This window comes from Pseudophryne corroboree, chromosome 6, assembly GCF_028390025.1.
Source record: "Pseudophryne corroboree isolate aPseCor3 chromosome 6, aPseCor3.hap2, whole genome shotgun sequence".
Taxonomy (NCBI): Eukaryota; Metazoa; Chordata; class Amphibia; order Anura; family Myobatrachidae; genus Pseudophryne; species Pseudophryne corroboree.
The window spans coordinates 796,819,428-796,836,313 of NC_086449.1; the positions used below are offsets into that span (position 1 = coordinate 796,819,428).

At 48.3% G+C, this 16,886-nt stretch overlaps 1 protein-coding gene across 3 annotated transcripts in view; it reads right to left on the reverse strand.

The window, feature by feature from the left end:
- Positions 1–16,886, reverse strand: part of FBLN1 (fibulin 1) — a 197,259-nt gene that overhangs the window by 107,522 nt on the left and 72,851 nt on the right. For 2 of the 3 annotated variants that reach the window (XM_063928888.1, XM_063928890.1), the window contains exon 2: positions 9,337–9,416. In XM_063928888.1, the coding sequence (XP_063784958.1) occupies positions 9,337–9,416 (80 nt within the window). Of the gene's footprint in view, positions 1–9,336; positions 9,417–9,585; positions 9,641–16,886 lie in introns of those variants that run through there. The other variant, XM_063928889.1, reaches the window with a different exon arrangement.

The window sequence follows — 16,886 nt, forward strand, 5'->3', positions numbered from 1 at the left end:
CGACACTCCCCAAAGTACCAGGCAATCAACTTCTACTATGCTACAGGCTGTGCTAGAAAAATGACAGTAATAAGCGGATTAGTTGCTATGGGCAACTTCTCCATTTTCTCTCTCTCCAAGATGTGATAAATCTCCCCCTTATTAGAATGTAAGCTCCACACATTTTCTGGGCCCATGTAGCGTATATGAGTAGCACATAAGTTATATCCCTATTGCTATGTCCCCACTGCATTCATTCCCATAGACTAGGTGGCAGTAACAGTGATTGGAAACATGGAGCAAAGCTGGCCACAGACTAATAACTCTACCACGCGAGGTGGGGTCACTGCGTCATCCAGCCATTTCACCAGTCATTAGAGGTTGCCAGATGACTGCCCCGCTCAGACCAAGCACCAGCAACACTTAAGGTTCCCATGCAGCACATCGGTGCAGTGGAAAGATGGCCGCACACCCAGGGAGGTAGTGGTCTTCTCACCCAGGTTAATTTCTCCATAATGACCCTGCCTGGACATCAGGGTGAGTATTGTACAGACAGACTGTGAACCCCGAGGTCTGAGGATCAACAAGAAGCAGTGGAGGAGAAAAACGCATTTCCAAATAATCAGATTCTATAGATCAGCAGAAGTTCTGAGATCCTACAGGTCTGTGGAACACACCAAAAAAATATTTCCAAAGAATGGCAATGGAAAAAAAAGATTTGTTATAATTAAATGACATTTGTACTGTATTGTTTTGATCTGATTTATTTCAATATTACTTGCGTTATCTTTGCCGGTAATCACTCTCCAAATATCAGACTCTGGAACAACGTTTATTACGGAATAGAATTCGCCTTTTCTGCCAAAAAAATAAGGGGATTCCCAAGAAACACTTTGCTCACCGTCTGATGGATATAGCAGAGCAGGTTTTATGCTCCTATATGTTTCTACTTCTGGATGACACGTTGGTTTAAGATTCTAGTCATATACGCCAGTAACTGGTTTCTTATCACTGCGTTATCAGCGTGTTACTCTGACAAGATGGGCAATAAAGCAAATGTAAGAAACGTGTGGAAAACTGCACCATATTTATTGGATTCTGTTTCCTAGATAAGGCCCAATTACTTCTCGTTTTCAGCCCTTTATAGCCCAGAGGTTCCGTCAGCCATAGTCCACGTGCCAATCTGGCCCTGGAATGCAGCGTTCACAGAATAATGTAAGAAAGCTGCATAAAGAACAATCCAGGAGCCAAAGTTTTTTTCCGTTTTGTTGGACTGCAAATATTGCTTAACTGGGCACTGGGCAGCACGGACGGTGTAATGGTTAGCATCACCGCCACACAGCACTGAGATCATGGGTTCGGTTCCCACCATGGCCCTAACTGTGTGGAGTTTGTATATTCTCCCCGTGCTCGCATGGGTTTCCTCCCACAATCCCAAAATATAAATCAAAAATAAATAAATAACTGTCTTATTAGGGGGAGATGTAGCTAACCTTCCAGAGAGATAGAGTGGAGAGGTTGCCTATAGCAACCAAATCAGCGTCTAGCTATTAGCTATCTAGCACAGTCTATGAAATTATAGAATCTGATTGGTTGCTATGGGCAACTCCTCCACTTGTCTGTTATAGAAGCTTTAGTACATTTACCCCTTGATGTGTGAGATTGTGGATAAAGATTTACGTACAGTATATAGCTCCTGACTGAGCTGTAGAATTCCCATCATTTATATGGATAATACTGTCAGATTACTCAGGGAGGGAGTCATACCCTCCAACATCTCTGAGCTATAAACCGGTACAGATGGGGAAATGGGGCGTGGCCATGGGAAAAGGGGGCGTGTCCCTGCAGCGCTGCTATAGAAATCTATAGACATCAGGAGACACTGCACTCGGTACAGCCCCTGTTTTGGCCGGTACAGACCATAAAAAACGGTACAGTTGGAGGGTGTGGGGAGTGCGTCTGAGGTGGGGTGCGGTATATATACAATACTATATATTCTGGCTCACTCCAGCAGTAACTATGAAACACAATTGATTTCCATGAAACAGCACCATTCAGTGTCTCAATTATTAAAAAAAGTGGGCAGCATGGTGGTGCAGTGGTTAGCATTACTGCCTCAGTCACAGCACTGAGGCTATGAGTTCAATTGCCACTGATGGTCAATAGTTATTCTATCGATGGCAGAGATACAATGGTTCTTTGCCATCAATGGCAGACTGGTAACCGATGGGGGTCCCTTCCCCTGCTGTTGGCACCAGATGGCATGGAGCTCAGCCCTGCCCCCAGAAACTTGCTAAGCCCCACCCCGATGCTGATAAGCCAGCAAGAGTGGACATCAATTGCTGCAATCCAGTGATGATTCAAAGCTGATGGTTTCAAGCTATCAATGGAAAACGCTGATGGCACCATCGATGGTAACTATCGATGGATACCCCACAGATAACCATCCCTAATCAAAGACCTATCTGTGTGCAGCTTGCATGTGCTCCTCATGCCTGCATGGGCTTCCTCCAGCCACCCCAGCCTCCTCTTACAGGGTAGGCCAATTGGCTCCTGACAGAAATGTGTCCAGAATATAAAGTGTGAGCTCCACTGGGGCAGGTACAGTTGTGATGACTCTGTAAAGCGTCCTCACATGAGCACAGAGTCCTCGTGTAAGCAAGTCTCTTACAGTCTCACTACAGGACAGAGGCGCTGCTGGGACTTGTAGTTGCAGCACAGGTACAGCAGCGGCAAGGCTCAACGTCCAAGCCCTGGATTAGGCCACCTCCAGACTCCAGTGAGATGTTTCGATTCTGGGGGTGACCGGAGTAAGGCTCAGGAACGGCGTTCCAGGTTACATCATTCCTGTATGCTCCCCCTTTATAATAAGCATTGGTGCCGAGACTCTTTTTTACACCCTCCTGTAGAGTCTGATTCTGCTGTGCCTGACGTATACTAGAATCCAAGGCTTATAATGAACTAGCTGTACTGAATCACCGGACCACATAGCTAAATTTGTCGGGGTCCAGCAATACACATACATTCCCCTTGAGGCCCTCAAATCACTCTTGTGCGTATGCAAAGGGTCCAACATATATGCAGCAAATCCCTATAGACTAGGGGGTCATCACCGGTAAGACCCACCATCAGGCCCCATTCCTACTTCCCTGACTGCTAATGAGGTACTGTATAGTGACATCATTATTGTCCCATTTCCCCACCACATTCTACTCATATACACAGACGGACATCTCCCTATGATGTCAAAATATCAATTTATGACATCAATTTCCTTTTAGCAGAAGTCAATTCAATTTTATTCCTTTATAAAATGACTACTAAGAAATGCAATCAAAATGTACCACATATAAAATTTATATTTACAGCAACACATTTATTTTATCAGTAGGAGAAATGACCATAAACCATGATCTATGTGGCCGGGGTCTGATTTCATAGTCGGAGACTTTTTCTGCGCCCCAGAAAGGATATACTGGGCGATGACAGCTCGGCGCCTGAAGCGAGGACTAATAGAATTGTAATAAAACGCTTCGGGAAAGCAGGTTCTAATCACTACCCGGGGGCTCGCTGCTCCCTACATCTGACTTTCTTTGAAGATAAAGTAACTTCAGCTGTAAGTTTTTTTCATGAAGCCTTTTGGTGCCAGAGGCAGAGAAAATGTGTCACAATGACCCAAGTGAAGCCCCTCGCGCCTGACTTTTACACACTCTTTAAAAGGGGCTTTGATGTGAGGACAGGATGTAAACAGACACCCTGCCTTTCATTTTCCCTCAGATAACCACCCTATACTGATGGAACTGTCAGCGGGGGACACTTATAATACATCCCCCCCACATCCTGAATACACAGTGACTAATTGTAATTATATAGGGAGAGAGACAGAATATGATCAAGGGGAAAAAATAAATACCCAAAAATTAAGCTTAATTATACGTAAACATGTTCCGTCTTACCTATATATACGTGTTTGTTTGATGTGTGTAATTGGTGTGACAAGATCACAAGGCACACACACAAAACACGCCAGTAGGGCATTTTTACAGAAGAACAGACCTCTGGGTAATGTCCACAAGCTTGGGTAAATAGTGCAGCCTTTAAGTAGCTATGAGGGAGTGTGTTTTTAGGATTATAGTGCATAATTTACTGTGGGCGGCTTTAAAGATGGTTATACACATGCCAACATGGTATTTACCAAAGAGGTAGCGTTGAACCATTTTGACAGACTAAGGTGTCTATTTACTAAGCCTTGGATGGAGATAAAGTACCAGCCGATCCGCTCCTGCCATTTTTCAAATGCAGCCTGTAACATGGCAGTTAGGATCTGATTAGCTGGAACTTTGGGGGTCATTCCGAGTTGATCGCTCGCTAGCTACTTTTAGCAGCCGTGCAATCGCATAGTCGCCGCCCACGGGGGAGTGTATTTTCACTTAGCATGTGTCTGAGTAGGTCTGGACTTACTCAGCCCTACCGATCACTTCAGTCTTTTTGGTCCCGGAAATTGACGTCAGACACCCGCCCTGGAAACGTTTGGACACGCCTGCGTTTTTCCAAACACTCCCTGAAAATGGTCAGTTGCCGCCCACAAACGCCCTCTTCCTGTCAATCTCCTTGCGATCGGCTGTGCGAATGGATTTTTCGTTAGCATGCGCATGTCTCCCAGCAGCTGTGCGTGCGCAGTGCTGCTGGGAGACATGCGCAGGGGGCAAATATGGTTCCACTGCGCCTAACATCGACACTGCGTCAACCTCTGAATACAGCCGCCAGTGCTCATACAGCTTGCAATCTAAACAGGCGAATACCTGATTTTAGTGACAACCTATATGGGGAACAGTTCCTCAGCCAGTTACTCAGCATCACAAAGTCCTATAATGTATCAGACCCTCACACATGTTATCACAATCAGCAGGAAATGTCTCTTATGTCCGGCTTTTCCCAGGATAGTCCTGCTAGACGCAACTGGAAACCATTCATTCATGGAAGCACAGTTGTGATGAATTTACTTATTAATGGTTTCTTATCTTGATAAATCTGTATATATCCTGAGCGTGGGGGTTTCTTCCTTTACACAACTTTCTTTGTTTTTCTCTTTTTTCCATGATCTGCGGATGCAATTACATCCGATGCAAGATCTGCAAGCGTCACACAAAAATAGATAGAAAAGGTCTGGAGCAAATATACTGTAGGTCATGCATTTAGGAAAAGTTGCAGGGGGCTTTAATGTACCAATAAATTAAAACTGTCTGAAGGAAAGGAGAATCAGATGAAACCCCCCCATTTATTTTACAACATTTCCAAGACTTCAGTTCTGAACATCCATTCCGCTCATATATAAGAACAGGACCTGCGTCAGGCTTTCTGTAGAAGAGGTTTTGTTTTACAGATGTGGGATCCAGCACCTATAGCTGTGCTACTATACCCCCCTTCCAAAGGAAAGCAGTTAGCTTCCCGACAGACGGGATCCCGGCGATCGATATACCGACGCCGGATCCCGAAGTAAGTGGTAATGCCGGCGTCGAAATACCGACACCACACGGGATGCCGGCGTCACATTACCGACAGCCCAATCATCAGGACAGAGGGACGCGCTGGCGTCCTACCGTGTGTGTGGGGGAGGGGGGGGGGGAGGCAGGGGGGGTAGGTTTAGGCAGAAGAAGGGGGGTTAGGGAGCAGGGACGGGAAGGTTAGGGTTGGGGACCAGGGGAGGGAGGAAGGCTTAGGTTTAGGCACATAAAAGGGGAGGTTAGGGTTAGGCACAAAGCGGGGAGGGTTAGGATAAGGCACCCACAAGGGACGGTTACGGTAGGGGGAAGAGGAGGGTTAGGTTTAGGTAGCGGGGAAGAGGAGAGTTAGGTTTAGGTAGCGGGGAAGAGGAGGGTTAGGTTTAGGTAGCGGGGAAGAGGAGGGTTAGGTTTAGGTAGCGGGGAAGGGAGGGTTAGGTTTAGGTAGCGGGGAAGGGAGGGTTAGGTTTAGGTAGCGGGGAAGAGGAGGGTTAGGGTTAGGTTTAGGTAGCGGGGAAGAGGAGGGTTAGGTTTAGGTAGCGGGGAAGAGGAGGGTTAGGTTTAGGTAGCGGGGAAGGGAGGGTTAGGTTTAGGTAGCGGGGAAGAGGAGGGTTAGGTTTAGGTAGCGGGGAAGAGGAGGGTTAGGGTTAGGCACAGAGCGGGGATGGTTAGGCACCACCGGTGAGGGTTAGAGTTAGGCACCCACAAGGGAAGGTTAGGGTTAGGGTAGGGGGCAGAGGAAGGTTAGGGGGCTCACTGGGGGGGGGGGGGGCTGTCGGGATCCTGATGGACGGGATGCCTCTTTCGGGATTCTAACCGCTGGCATCCCTGTCCAGCGGCAAATCATACTGATCCCCTTCCAAATCTACGGTTTGATGTACCAAGCAGTGAAGAGTGGAGAGGTGGACCTGCTGAGGAGTTGCGCATAGCTTCTACATATCGTTTTAGAGAATATAATTGATAAATGCTACCTCAAAACTGATTGGTTGCTATTGGCAACTTCTCAACTGGTCCACTTTTCCAGTCTCTTCACTGCTTGATACATTAACCCTTAATCCTGAAGCAGTATTTATGGACTGAGAAAAGTGAGCATCACACACCACTGGCCTAAGTAACTTACCTGACATCTGGGAGATGGCACTGGTGGGCATGACCTAAAACGTACTTCTCTATGGGGTTTTTATCATCCCTACGAGACTCAAAGTGGCCAGTGTGGTGGGTGTGGCGGCACGTTTCACTGTAACGTGGCCCAGCTCCCTGTCATCCGGCTGGCGATTTGCGGCATTGCAGAGCAGGGACGGTGCCGTGATCCTGGGAATGACTGTTACTTGTGCCCTCACGCCTATGCCCAACCCAGCTGCCTAAGAAAGTGGTCAGGATGCTTAGTGGGGAGTTCTCTTCAAGAGACGTTCTGGGAGAGTGAGCAAGAATGACTTGAAGACATTGGGGGGAATGTAAGTACCAATAAAGTACCAACCAGCTTCCAACTGTCATTTTTCTAGCACATCCTCTAACATGGCAGCTAGGAGCTGATTGATCGGTACTTTATCTCCCTCTACGCTCCAAGGTTTGATACATCTCCCCCACTGTCTGCAGCATCAAGTGGGCGAGGCAGGGTGCATGAATATATTATCATTACACCCCTGCCCACGCGGTGTTCAGTCATGTGGCATGTGAGTGGGCGGGGCTTGGTGACACAATTGGCATTATCACAGCTCCGTCCCTGGGACAGATATACTACAGCTTGGAGAGAGATAAAGTACCAGCCAATCAGCTTCTAACTGTCACTTTTCAAACAGCCTGTAACTGGATCCAGTCTGGGATGACCTAGGGTTTAGGTTTATGCTGCGGGGAAGTGTGTGGGGGGGGGGTGTTAAACAGCGGGATGCCGCGGTTACTATTCTGACCGCCAGATCCCGCCCACCGACATCTCAGCCCCACACCCCTGTAACATGGCACTTAGGAGCTGATTGGCTGGCTGGTACGTTATCTCTCTCCACTGAATCACTCTGCAAGCTTTGATACATATGCACCATAATGTTCACTGCACAGTGACACAGGGGGAATGGGTGAAAGCCAGAACGGTCCGGACTCCAGAACACCGAAACACTGACCGACTCCCTGCAGTGATCTGTGCCGCTGTGGAGCGCTCTGTGCCCGTCCCCTGGTATGACACACAGCAAATGGTGCAGGGAGATGTACAGCCCCCTCCTGACCTACAGCTGCTGCACTCGGGAAGAGTGACTGGGAGCTGCACGGCCGGAACGGTACAGAGTCCGGAACGTCGGTCTGGGTCTCTACAGCGACTTTTGCCACTGTGGAGCTCTCTGTGCTCCTCCCCGTGTATGTGACAGCTGTCACACAGCAAACGGTGCAGGGAAATGTGCACAGAGAACTCCAAAAGCGAATGAGGTTGCTGCAGGTAGCTGGTACGGTCCGATCTGGCGTTCTGGAGTCCAGACCATTCCTGCTTTCACCAAATCCTGACACAGGCTAGTCTATTACATTGCAGCATATAGCAGCTATGACCACCTGGCTAGTTTATAACAGTAATGAATGACACATTGGAGCTGGCTATGGCTGCTCTCTATCTATCTATCCATCCATCCATCCATCCATCCATCCATCCATCCATCCATCTATATAGCAGTCTCCGCACGCGACCCTCACGCGAATGATCTCCGTCATGGATCACGGTTATATAGAAGTGCAGCCAGTCATTCAGTGTCCCTGGCACTGCTAGCAGAACCGCCAACCCTTTACTGACATTATATACACAGTTACTGACTGTTAACATTTTATAACTGACTTATCATTCATGTAATTCACAAAATGCATTAAAAAGTGAAATATTGACATCTATAGGAGAAGGGAGTCCAGATTCTGGAGATAGGGGGCTCATTACCAAAACCTACTGGCGTAATAAGTCACATTTAGTCCGAGTTCCTATTTTTTTATTTTTTTTTTACTGACTTCTACATTTTTCTTACTGAAAAGCAAAAATGTGATTAAAACTTGGGAACGGTTGTCACTTTTGTCCCTATGTCAGAGAAGGAAACATTATTATTACGTTATATTATTTACTGGGAAGGGAACCCTCCGTCTAGCTTGTCCGCATAATCCAGTTTGTTGGAGATTATCAGGGAAAGGAAATCTGCAGATTTACCTCTGTTGCAAACGATACAGCCGGTAGGGCATACTGGGACTTGTAGTTCTACATCAGCTGGAGAGCCAGAGGTTGCCAAAGACTGGATGCAGGACTGTCAGGTAATATCCTTTAGATTGTAAGCTCTTGGGCACAGCAGCCTTCGATATGGCATTAATTCATCTATCGCTACATGTGTAGTTTCCAAAGCCTTGTGCATGACTTTTCTTGTCATTTTAGCTGCACACAGAAGGGGCGTATTATCCATTAGGGCTTATTATCCATTAGGGTGTATTGTCCATTAGGGTTTATTATCCATTAGGGTGTATTGTCCATTAGGGTTTATTATCCATTAGGGCGTAGGAAGCCACCGCGGTAGCTCAGAACACAACTTTGTAGAGGTTTCATACTAGCAAATATATGTTTGAAATTCCCTCCCAATAAGTGAGGTAGAGACAGAGCAGATCGCCAGTGACCCCCAAACCCAAGACGCAGCCCCTACAGAATAATTGACAGACATATGGACTTACAACCATCCAGCAGGAAAGAGCTCACATTGATATCTATGTACTTTGTAAGGCACAAAGTGTTCTAGAACATTATGACCCAATTTTTCTATGTTCCCCTCTGCAGCACATTGCATGCAATTCCTGGGACAGCTGCCCCCCCCTCCCCTCTGCCTGGCACAATTGCCCCCACCCCAGGACTCACCTCTGTGATAGAGCAGGGGCAGAAGGCACAGTAGAAGCATCCTCACTGGAAGACTCATCCTCACACACAGTGCAGGGGACCTGGGGAAGAGAAGGATCAGAATGAGCTGGCTGCTGTGGAGGGTGAGGAGGAGGAGCAGAGACCAGAGGAAGGGACAGCCCTTCTCTCCCAAAAATCCTTTTCTTCCCTGCGAGCAGCAGACAGACAGGAGGGGGTCTGGAGGATGTGGGGGACAGATCTGGATTTTACCTGCTTTGTTTTGTCTCTCTGCCGTTGTCCGATCTCTTCCATTTTCTGCTCTTTCCACAAGCAAAACAAAAAAAAAAAGTTACAAAATGAAACAAAGAAAAAGTTTGGTGAATAGATAATGCAGGAATCCGACCACGGTGATCCGGAACCTCCTGTGTCACCGACAGCTGTGGCTGAGACTTTTGGAAAGTATGTAGAGTTTTCCTGACGGCTACACCTAGCGCTCCTAGAAGCTGAAGGTGAGAACGGGGCCACCCCGGGTGGCCTGAAGGTTGCCCAGGCCATAAAATCTACCCCACACACTGCCTTATGGGTCTCAGCAAAGGTTACAAGTTACAAATCTATTCCACTGTTACTGATAAAAAGAATATTTAGGGAAAACTGGGATACTCCTAGGTTACACTAGGGATGGCCATCAGAAACCGACGGTTGGCAACCATTGATATTTCCGATCAGGTGTAAATGCTTTCTCCATTGGATACCAGGATTGCAACGGTTACAGACATCACATGTTTTTTCCAAAAGTTGATACCAGTAAGAAGATACTCAGTGAGAGCCCCTTTGCACGTGCACTAACGTCAGCTGACCATTGCACCATTGCACATGCTCACTAGCGAGGGCGTAGTTACCAGAGCTGAGAGGGGCCCACCTTCCCTGTCACAGTTACATGTGTTTTATATATATATATATATATATATATATATAAAAGGGTGTAGCTACCATAGGTGCAGGGAGAGCAGCTGCTATGGGGCCCCGAGCTGAGAGGGCCCACCTTCCTTGTCACAGTTACATATGTTATATACAATGGTGTAGCTACCATAGGTGCAGGGAGTGCAGCTGCTATGGGGCCCAGAGTTGAGAGGGGCCACCTTCCCTGTCACAGTTACATGTTATATACAGGCTGTAGCTACCATAGGTGCAGGGAGTGCAGCTGCTATGGGGCCCCGAGCTGAGATGGGCCACCTTCCCTGTCACAGTTACATGTGTTATATCAGTGCCGTTTCTAGCGGCGGGCGAGCCGTGCAACCGCACGGGGCGCCCGCCGCGGCACTTCGTGGGTCTTTTTCTCCTCTCCTCCCTCTTCCCGAGCGCTCCTGCTCGGGGGGCGGAGTTTCGCGGAATGACGCGTTTGCGTCGTGACGTCACGTCGCAAACGCGTCATTCCGCGAAACTCCGCCCCCCGAGCAGGAGCGCTCGGGAAGAGGGAGGAGAGAAGATAAGCGTGGAAGGAGGAGGCGGCCGGCGGACGTGAGGCGGCCGGACCTGAAGAGCGGGAACATGTAAGTATAATCTCTCTCCCTCTTCCTCCCCCCCCACTTGACACCTGCATGCCGCACTGTGAAAAATGGGGATACCTGTCTGCCGCACTGTGAAAAATGGGGATACCTGTCTGCCGCACTGTGAAAAATGGGGATACCTGTCTGCCGCACTATATAAAATGGGGATACCTGTCTGCCGCACTATATAAAATGGGGATACCTGTCTGCCGCACTATATAAATTGGGGATACCTGTCTGCCGCACTATATAAAATGGGGATACCTGTCTGCCGCACTGTGTAAAATGGGGATACCTGTCTGCCGCACTATGTAAAATGGGGACACCTGCCTGCCGCACTATGTAAAATGGGGATACCTGTCTGCCGCACTATGTAAAATGGGGACACCTGCCTGCCGCACTATGTAAAATGGGGACACCTGCCTGCCGCACTATGTAAAATGGGGATACCTGTCTGCCGCACTATATAAAATGGGGATACCTGTCTGCCGCACTGTGTAAAATGGGGATACCTGTCTGCCGCACTATGTAAAATGGGGACACCTGCCTGCCGCACTATGTAAAATGGGGATAACTGTCTGCCGCACTATGTAAAATGGGGATACCTGTCTGCCGCACTATATAAAATGGGGATACCTGTCTGCCGCACTGTGTAAAATGGGGATACCTGTCTGCCGCACTATGTAAAATGGGGACACCTGCCTGCCGCACTATGTAAAAATAAGAATTTACTTACCGATAATTCTATTTCTCGGAGTCCGTAGTGGATGCTGGGGTTCCTGAAAGGACCATGGGGAATAGCGGCTCCGCAGGAGACAGGGCACAAAAAAGTAAAGCTTTACTAGGTCAGGTGGTGTGCACTGGCTCCTCCCCCTATGACCCTCCTCCAGACTCCAGTTAGGTACTGTGCCCGGACGAGCATACACAATAAGGGAGGCATTTTGAATCCCGGGTAAGACTCATACCAGCCACACCAATCACACCGTACAACTTGTGATCTAAACCCAGTTAACAGTATGACAACAGAAAGGGCCTCTTAAAGATGGCTCCTTAACAATAACCCGAATTAGTTAACAATAACTATGTACAAGTATTGCAGACAATCCGCACTTGGGATGGGCGCCCAGCATCCACTACGGACTCCGAGAAATAGAATTATCGGTAAGTAAATTCTTATTTTCTCTATCGTCCTAAGTGGATGCTGGGGTTCCTGAAAGGACCATGGGGATTATACCAAAGCTCCCAAACGGGCGGGAGAGTGCGGATGACTCTGCAGCACCGAATGAGAGAACTCCAGGTCCTCCTTTGCCAGGGTATCAAATTTGTAAAATTTTACAAACGTGTTCTCCCCCGACCACGTAGCTGCTCGGCAGAGTTGTAATGCCGAGACCCCTCGGGCAGCCGCCCAAGATGAGCCCACCTTCCTTGTGGAGTGGGCTTTTACAGTTTTAGGCTGTGGCAGGCCTGCCACAGAATGTGCAAGTTGAATTGTGTTACAAATCCAACGAGCAATCGACTGCTTAGAAGCAGGTGCGCCCAACTTGTTGGGTGCATACAATATAAACAGCGAGTCAGATTTTCTGACTCCAGCCGTCCTTGCAATGTATATTTTTAAGGCTCTGACAACGTCCAACAACTTGGAGTCCTCCAAGTCGCTAGTGGCCGCAGGCACCACAATAGGTTGGTTCAGATGAAATGCTGATACCACTTTAGGGAGAAAATGCGGACGAGTCCGCAGTTCTGCCCTATCCGAATGGAAGATTAGATAAGGACTTTTATAAGATAAAGCCGCCAATTCAGATACTCTCCTGGCAGAGGCCAGGGCTAGTAACATAGTCACTTTCAATGTGAGATATTTCAAATCCACCTTTTTCAATGGTTCAAACCAATGGGATTTGAGGAAATCTAAAACTACATTTAGATCCCACGGTGCCACCGGAGGCACCACAGGAGGCTGTATATGCAGTACTCCCTTGACAAAAGTCTGGACCTCAGGGACAGAGGCCAATTCTTTTTGGAAGAATATTGACAGGGCCGAAATTTGAACCTTAATGGATCCCAATTTGAGACCCATAGATAATCCTGATTGCAGGAAATGTAGGAAACGACCCAGTTGGAATTCCTCCGTCGGAACCTTCCGATCCTCGCACCACGCTACATATTTTCGCCAAATGCGGTGATAATGTTTCACGGTGACTTCCTTCCGTGCCTTAATCAAGGTAGGAATGACTTCTTCTGGAATGCCTTTCCCTTTTAGGATCTGGCGTTCAACCGCCATGCCGTCAAACGCAGCCGCGGTAAGTCTTGAAAAAGACAGGGACCCTGCTGTAGCAGGTCCCTTCTCAGAGGTAGAGGCCACGGTTCGTCCGTGAGCATCTCTTGAAGTTCCGGATACCAAGTCCTTCTCGGCCAATCCGGAACCACTAGTATTGTTCTTACTCTTCTTTGCCGTATGATCTTCAATACCTTTGGTATGAGCGGCAGAGGAGGAAACACATACACTGACTGGTACACCCAAGGAGTTACCAGTGCGTCCACAGCTATTGCCTGTGGATCTCTTGACCTGGCGCAATATTTGTCCAGTTTCTTGTTGAGGCGAGACGCCATCATGTCTACAATTGGTCTTTCCCAACGGTCTATTAACATGTTGAAGACTTCTGGATGTAGACCCCACTCTCCCGGATGAAGATCGTGTCTGCTGAGGAAGTCTGCTTCCCAGTTGTCCACGCCCGGGATGAACACTGCTGACAGTGCTATCACGTGATTCTCCGCCCAGCGAAGAATCTTGGCAGCTTCTGCCATTGCACTCCTGCTTCTTGTGCCGCCCTGCCTGTTTACATGGGCGACCGCCGTGATGTTGTCCGACTGAATCAACACCGGCTTTCCTTGCAGGAGAAGTTCCGCCTGGCTTAGAGCATTGTAGATTGCTCTTAGTTCCAGAATGTTTATGTGAAGAGACTTTTCCAGACTCGTCCATACTCCCTGGAAGTTTCTTCCTTGTGTGACTGCTCCCCAGCCTCTCAGGCTGGCGTCCGTGGTCACCAGGATCCAATCCTGAATGCCGAATCTGCGGCCTTCTAATAGGTGAGCCTTCTGCAACCACCACAGAAGTGACACCCTTGTCTTTGGTGACAGGGTTATTCGCAGGTGCATCTGCAGATGCGACCCTGACCATTTGTCCAACAGATCCCTTTGGAATATTCTTGCATGGAATCTGCCGAATGGAATTGCTTCGTAAGAAGCCACCATTTTTCCCAGGACTCTTGTGCATTGATGTACTGACACTTTTCCTGGTTTTAGGAGGTTCCTGACCAGATCGGATAACTCCTTGGCTTTTTCCTCTGGAAGGAAAACCTTTTTCTGAACCGTGTCCAGAATCATTCCTAGGAACAGCAGACGAGTTGTCGGGATTAAATGGGATTTTGGAATATTCAGAATCCACCCGTGTTGTCTTAGCACCTCTTGAGATAGTGCTAAAGCTGTCTCCAGCTGTTCTCTGGACCTTGCCCTTATTAGGAGATCGTCCAAGTATGGGATAACTAATACGCCTTTTCTTCGAAGAAGAATCATCATCTCGGCCATTACCTTGGTAAAGACCCGAGGCGCCGTGGACAATCCGAACGGCAGCGTCTGAAACTGATAGTGACAGTTTTGAACAATGAACCTGAGGTACCCCTGGTGTGCGGGGTAAATCGGAACGTGTAGATACGCATCCTTGATGTCCAAGGATACCATAAAGTCCCCTTCTTCCAGGTTCGCTATCACTGCTCTGAGTGACTCCATCTTGAACTTGAACTTTTTTATGTAGAGGTTCAAGGACTTCAGATTTAGAATAGGCCTTACCGAGCCATCCGGCTTCGGTACCACAAATAGAGTGGAATAATACCCCTTTCCTTGTTGTAATAGGGGTACTTTGACTATCACCTGCTGAGCGTACAGCTTGTGAATGGCTTCCAACACCCTCTCCCTTTCGGAAGAGACGGTTGGTAAGGCAGACTTCAGGAAACGATGAGGAGGATCCGTCTCTAATTCCAACCTGTACCCCTGAGATATTATCTGCAGGATCCAGGGGTCTACCTGCGAGTGAGCCCACTGCGCGCTGTAATTTTTGAGACGGCCCCCCACTGTCCCCGAGTCCGCTTGAGAGGCCCCAGCGTCATGCTGAGGTTTTTGCAGGAGCCGGGGAGGGCTTCTGTTCCTGGGAAGGAGCTGCCTGTTGGTGTCTCTTCCCTCTTCCTCTGCCTCGTGGCAGGTACGACAAGCCCTTTGCTCTCTTATTTTTGTAGGAGCGAAAAGGCTGCGGTTGAAAAGTCGGTGCCTTTCTCTGTTGGGGAGTGACTTGAGGTAAAAAAGTGGATTTCCCGGCAGTAGCCGTGGCCACCAAGTCTGATAGACCAACTCCAAATAACTCCTCCCCTTTATACGGCAAAACCTCCATGTGACGTTTTGAATCCGCATCGCCTGTCCACTGTCGTGTCCATAAGGCTCTTCTGGCTGAAATGGACATAGCACTCACCCGAGATGCCAGTGTGCAAATATCCCTCTGTGCATCACGCATATAGATAAATGCATCCTTTATTTGTTCTAACGACAGTAAAACATTGTCCCTATCTAGGGTATCAATATTTTCAATCAGGGATTCTGACCAAACTACTCCAGCACTGCACATCCAGGCAGTTGCTATAGCTGGTCGTAGTATAACACCTGCATGTGTGTATATATTCTTTTGAATAACTTCCATCTTTCTATCTGATGGATCCTTAAGTGCGGCCGTCTCAGGAGAGGGTAACGCCACTTGTTTGGATAAGCGTGTGAGCGCCTTGTCCACCTTAGGGGGTGTTTCCCAGCGCGCCCTAACCTCTGGCGGGAAAGGGTATAATGCCAATAACTTTTTTGAAATTATCAACTTTTTATCAGGAGCAACCCACGCTTCATCACACACGTCATTTAATTCTTCTGATTCAGGAAAAACTGTTTGTAGTTTTTTCACACCATACATAATACCCTGTTTTACGGTATCTGTAGTATCAGCTAAATGTAACGTCTCCTTCATTGCCAAAATCATATAACGTGTGGCCCTACTGGAAAATACGTTTGAATTTCTACCGTCGTCACTGGAATCAGTGCCCGTGTCTGGGTCTGTGTCGACCGACTGAGGCAAAGGGCGTTTTACAGCCCCTGACGGTGTTTGAGGCGCCTGGACAGGCATTAATTGATTGTCCGGCCGCCTCATGTCCTCAACTGACTGTTTAAGGGAAGATAAACCATCACGTAATTCCACAAATAAAGGCATCCATTCTGGTGTCGACCCCCTGGGGGGTGACATCTGCATATTTGGCAATTGCTCCGCCTCCACACCAATATCGTCCTCATACATGTCGACACCACGTACCGACACACACCGCAAACTCACAGGGAATGCTCTAATGAAGACAGGACCCACTAGCCCTTTTGGGGAGACAGAGGGAGAGTCTGCCAGCACACACCACAAAGCGCTATATATACAAGGGATATCCTTATATTAAGTGCTCCCTTATAGCTGCTTTAATATATATATATATAGCCATTAATGTGCCCCCCCTCTCTGTTTTACCCTGTTTCTGTAGTGCAGTGCAGGGGAGAGACCTGGGAGCCGTTCTGACCAGCGGAGCTGTGACAGAAAATGGCGCCGTGTGCTGAGGAGATAGGCCCCGCCCCTTTTTCGGCGGGTTCTTCTCCCGCTATTTTTCCAGTCAGGCAGGGGTTAAATATCTCCATATAGCCCCTATGGGCTATATGTGAGGTATTTTTAGCCTTGTATAAGGTTTATATTTGCCTCTCAGAGCGCCCCCCCCCAGCGCTCTGCACCCTCAGTGACTGCCCAGTGAAGTGTGCTGAGAGGAAAATGGCGCACAGCTGCAGTGCTGTGCGCTACCTTATGAAGACTGAGGAGTCTTCAGCCGCCGGTTTCCGGACCTCTTCACGCTTCAGCATCTGCAAGGGGGTCGGCGGCGCGGCTCCGGGACCGGACTCCACGGCTGGGCC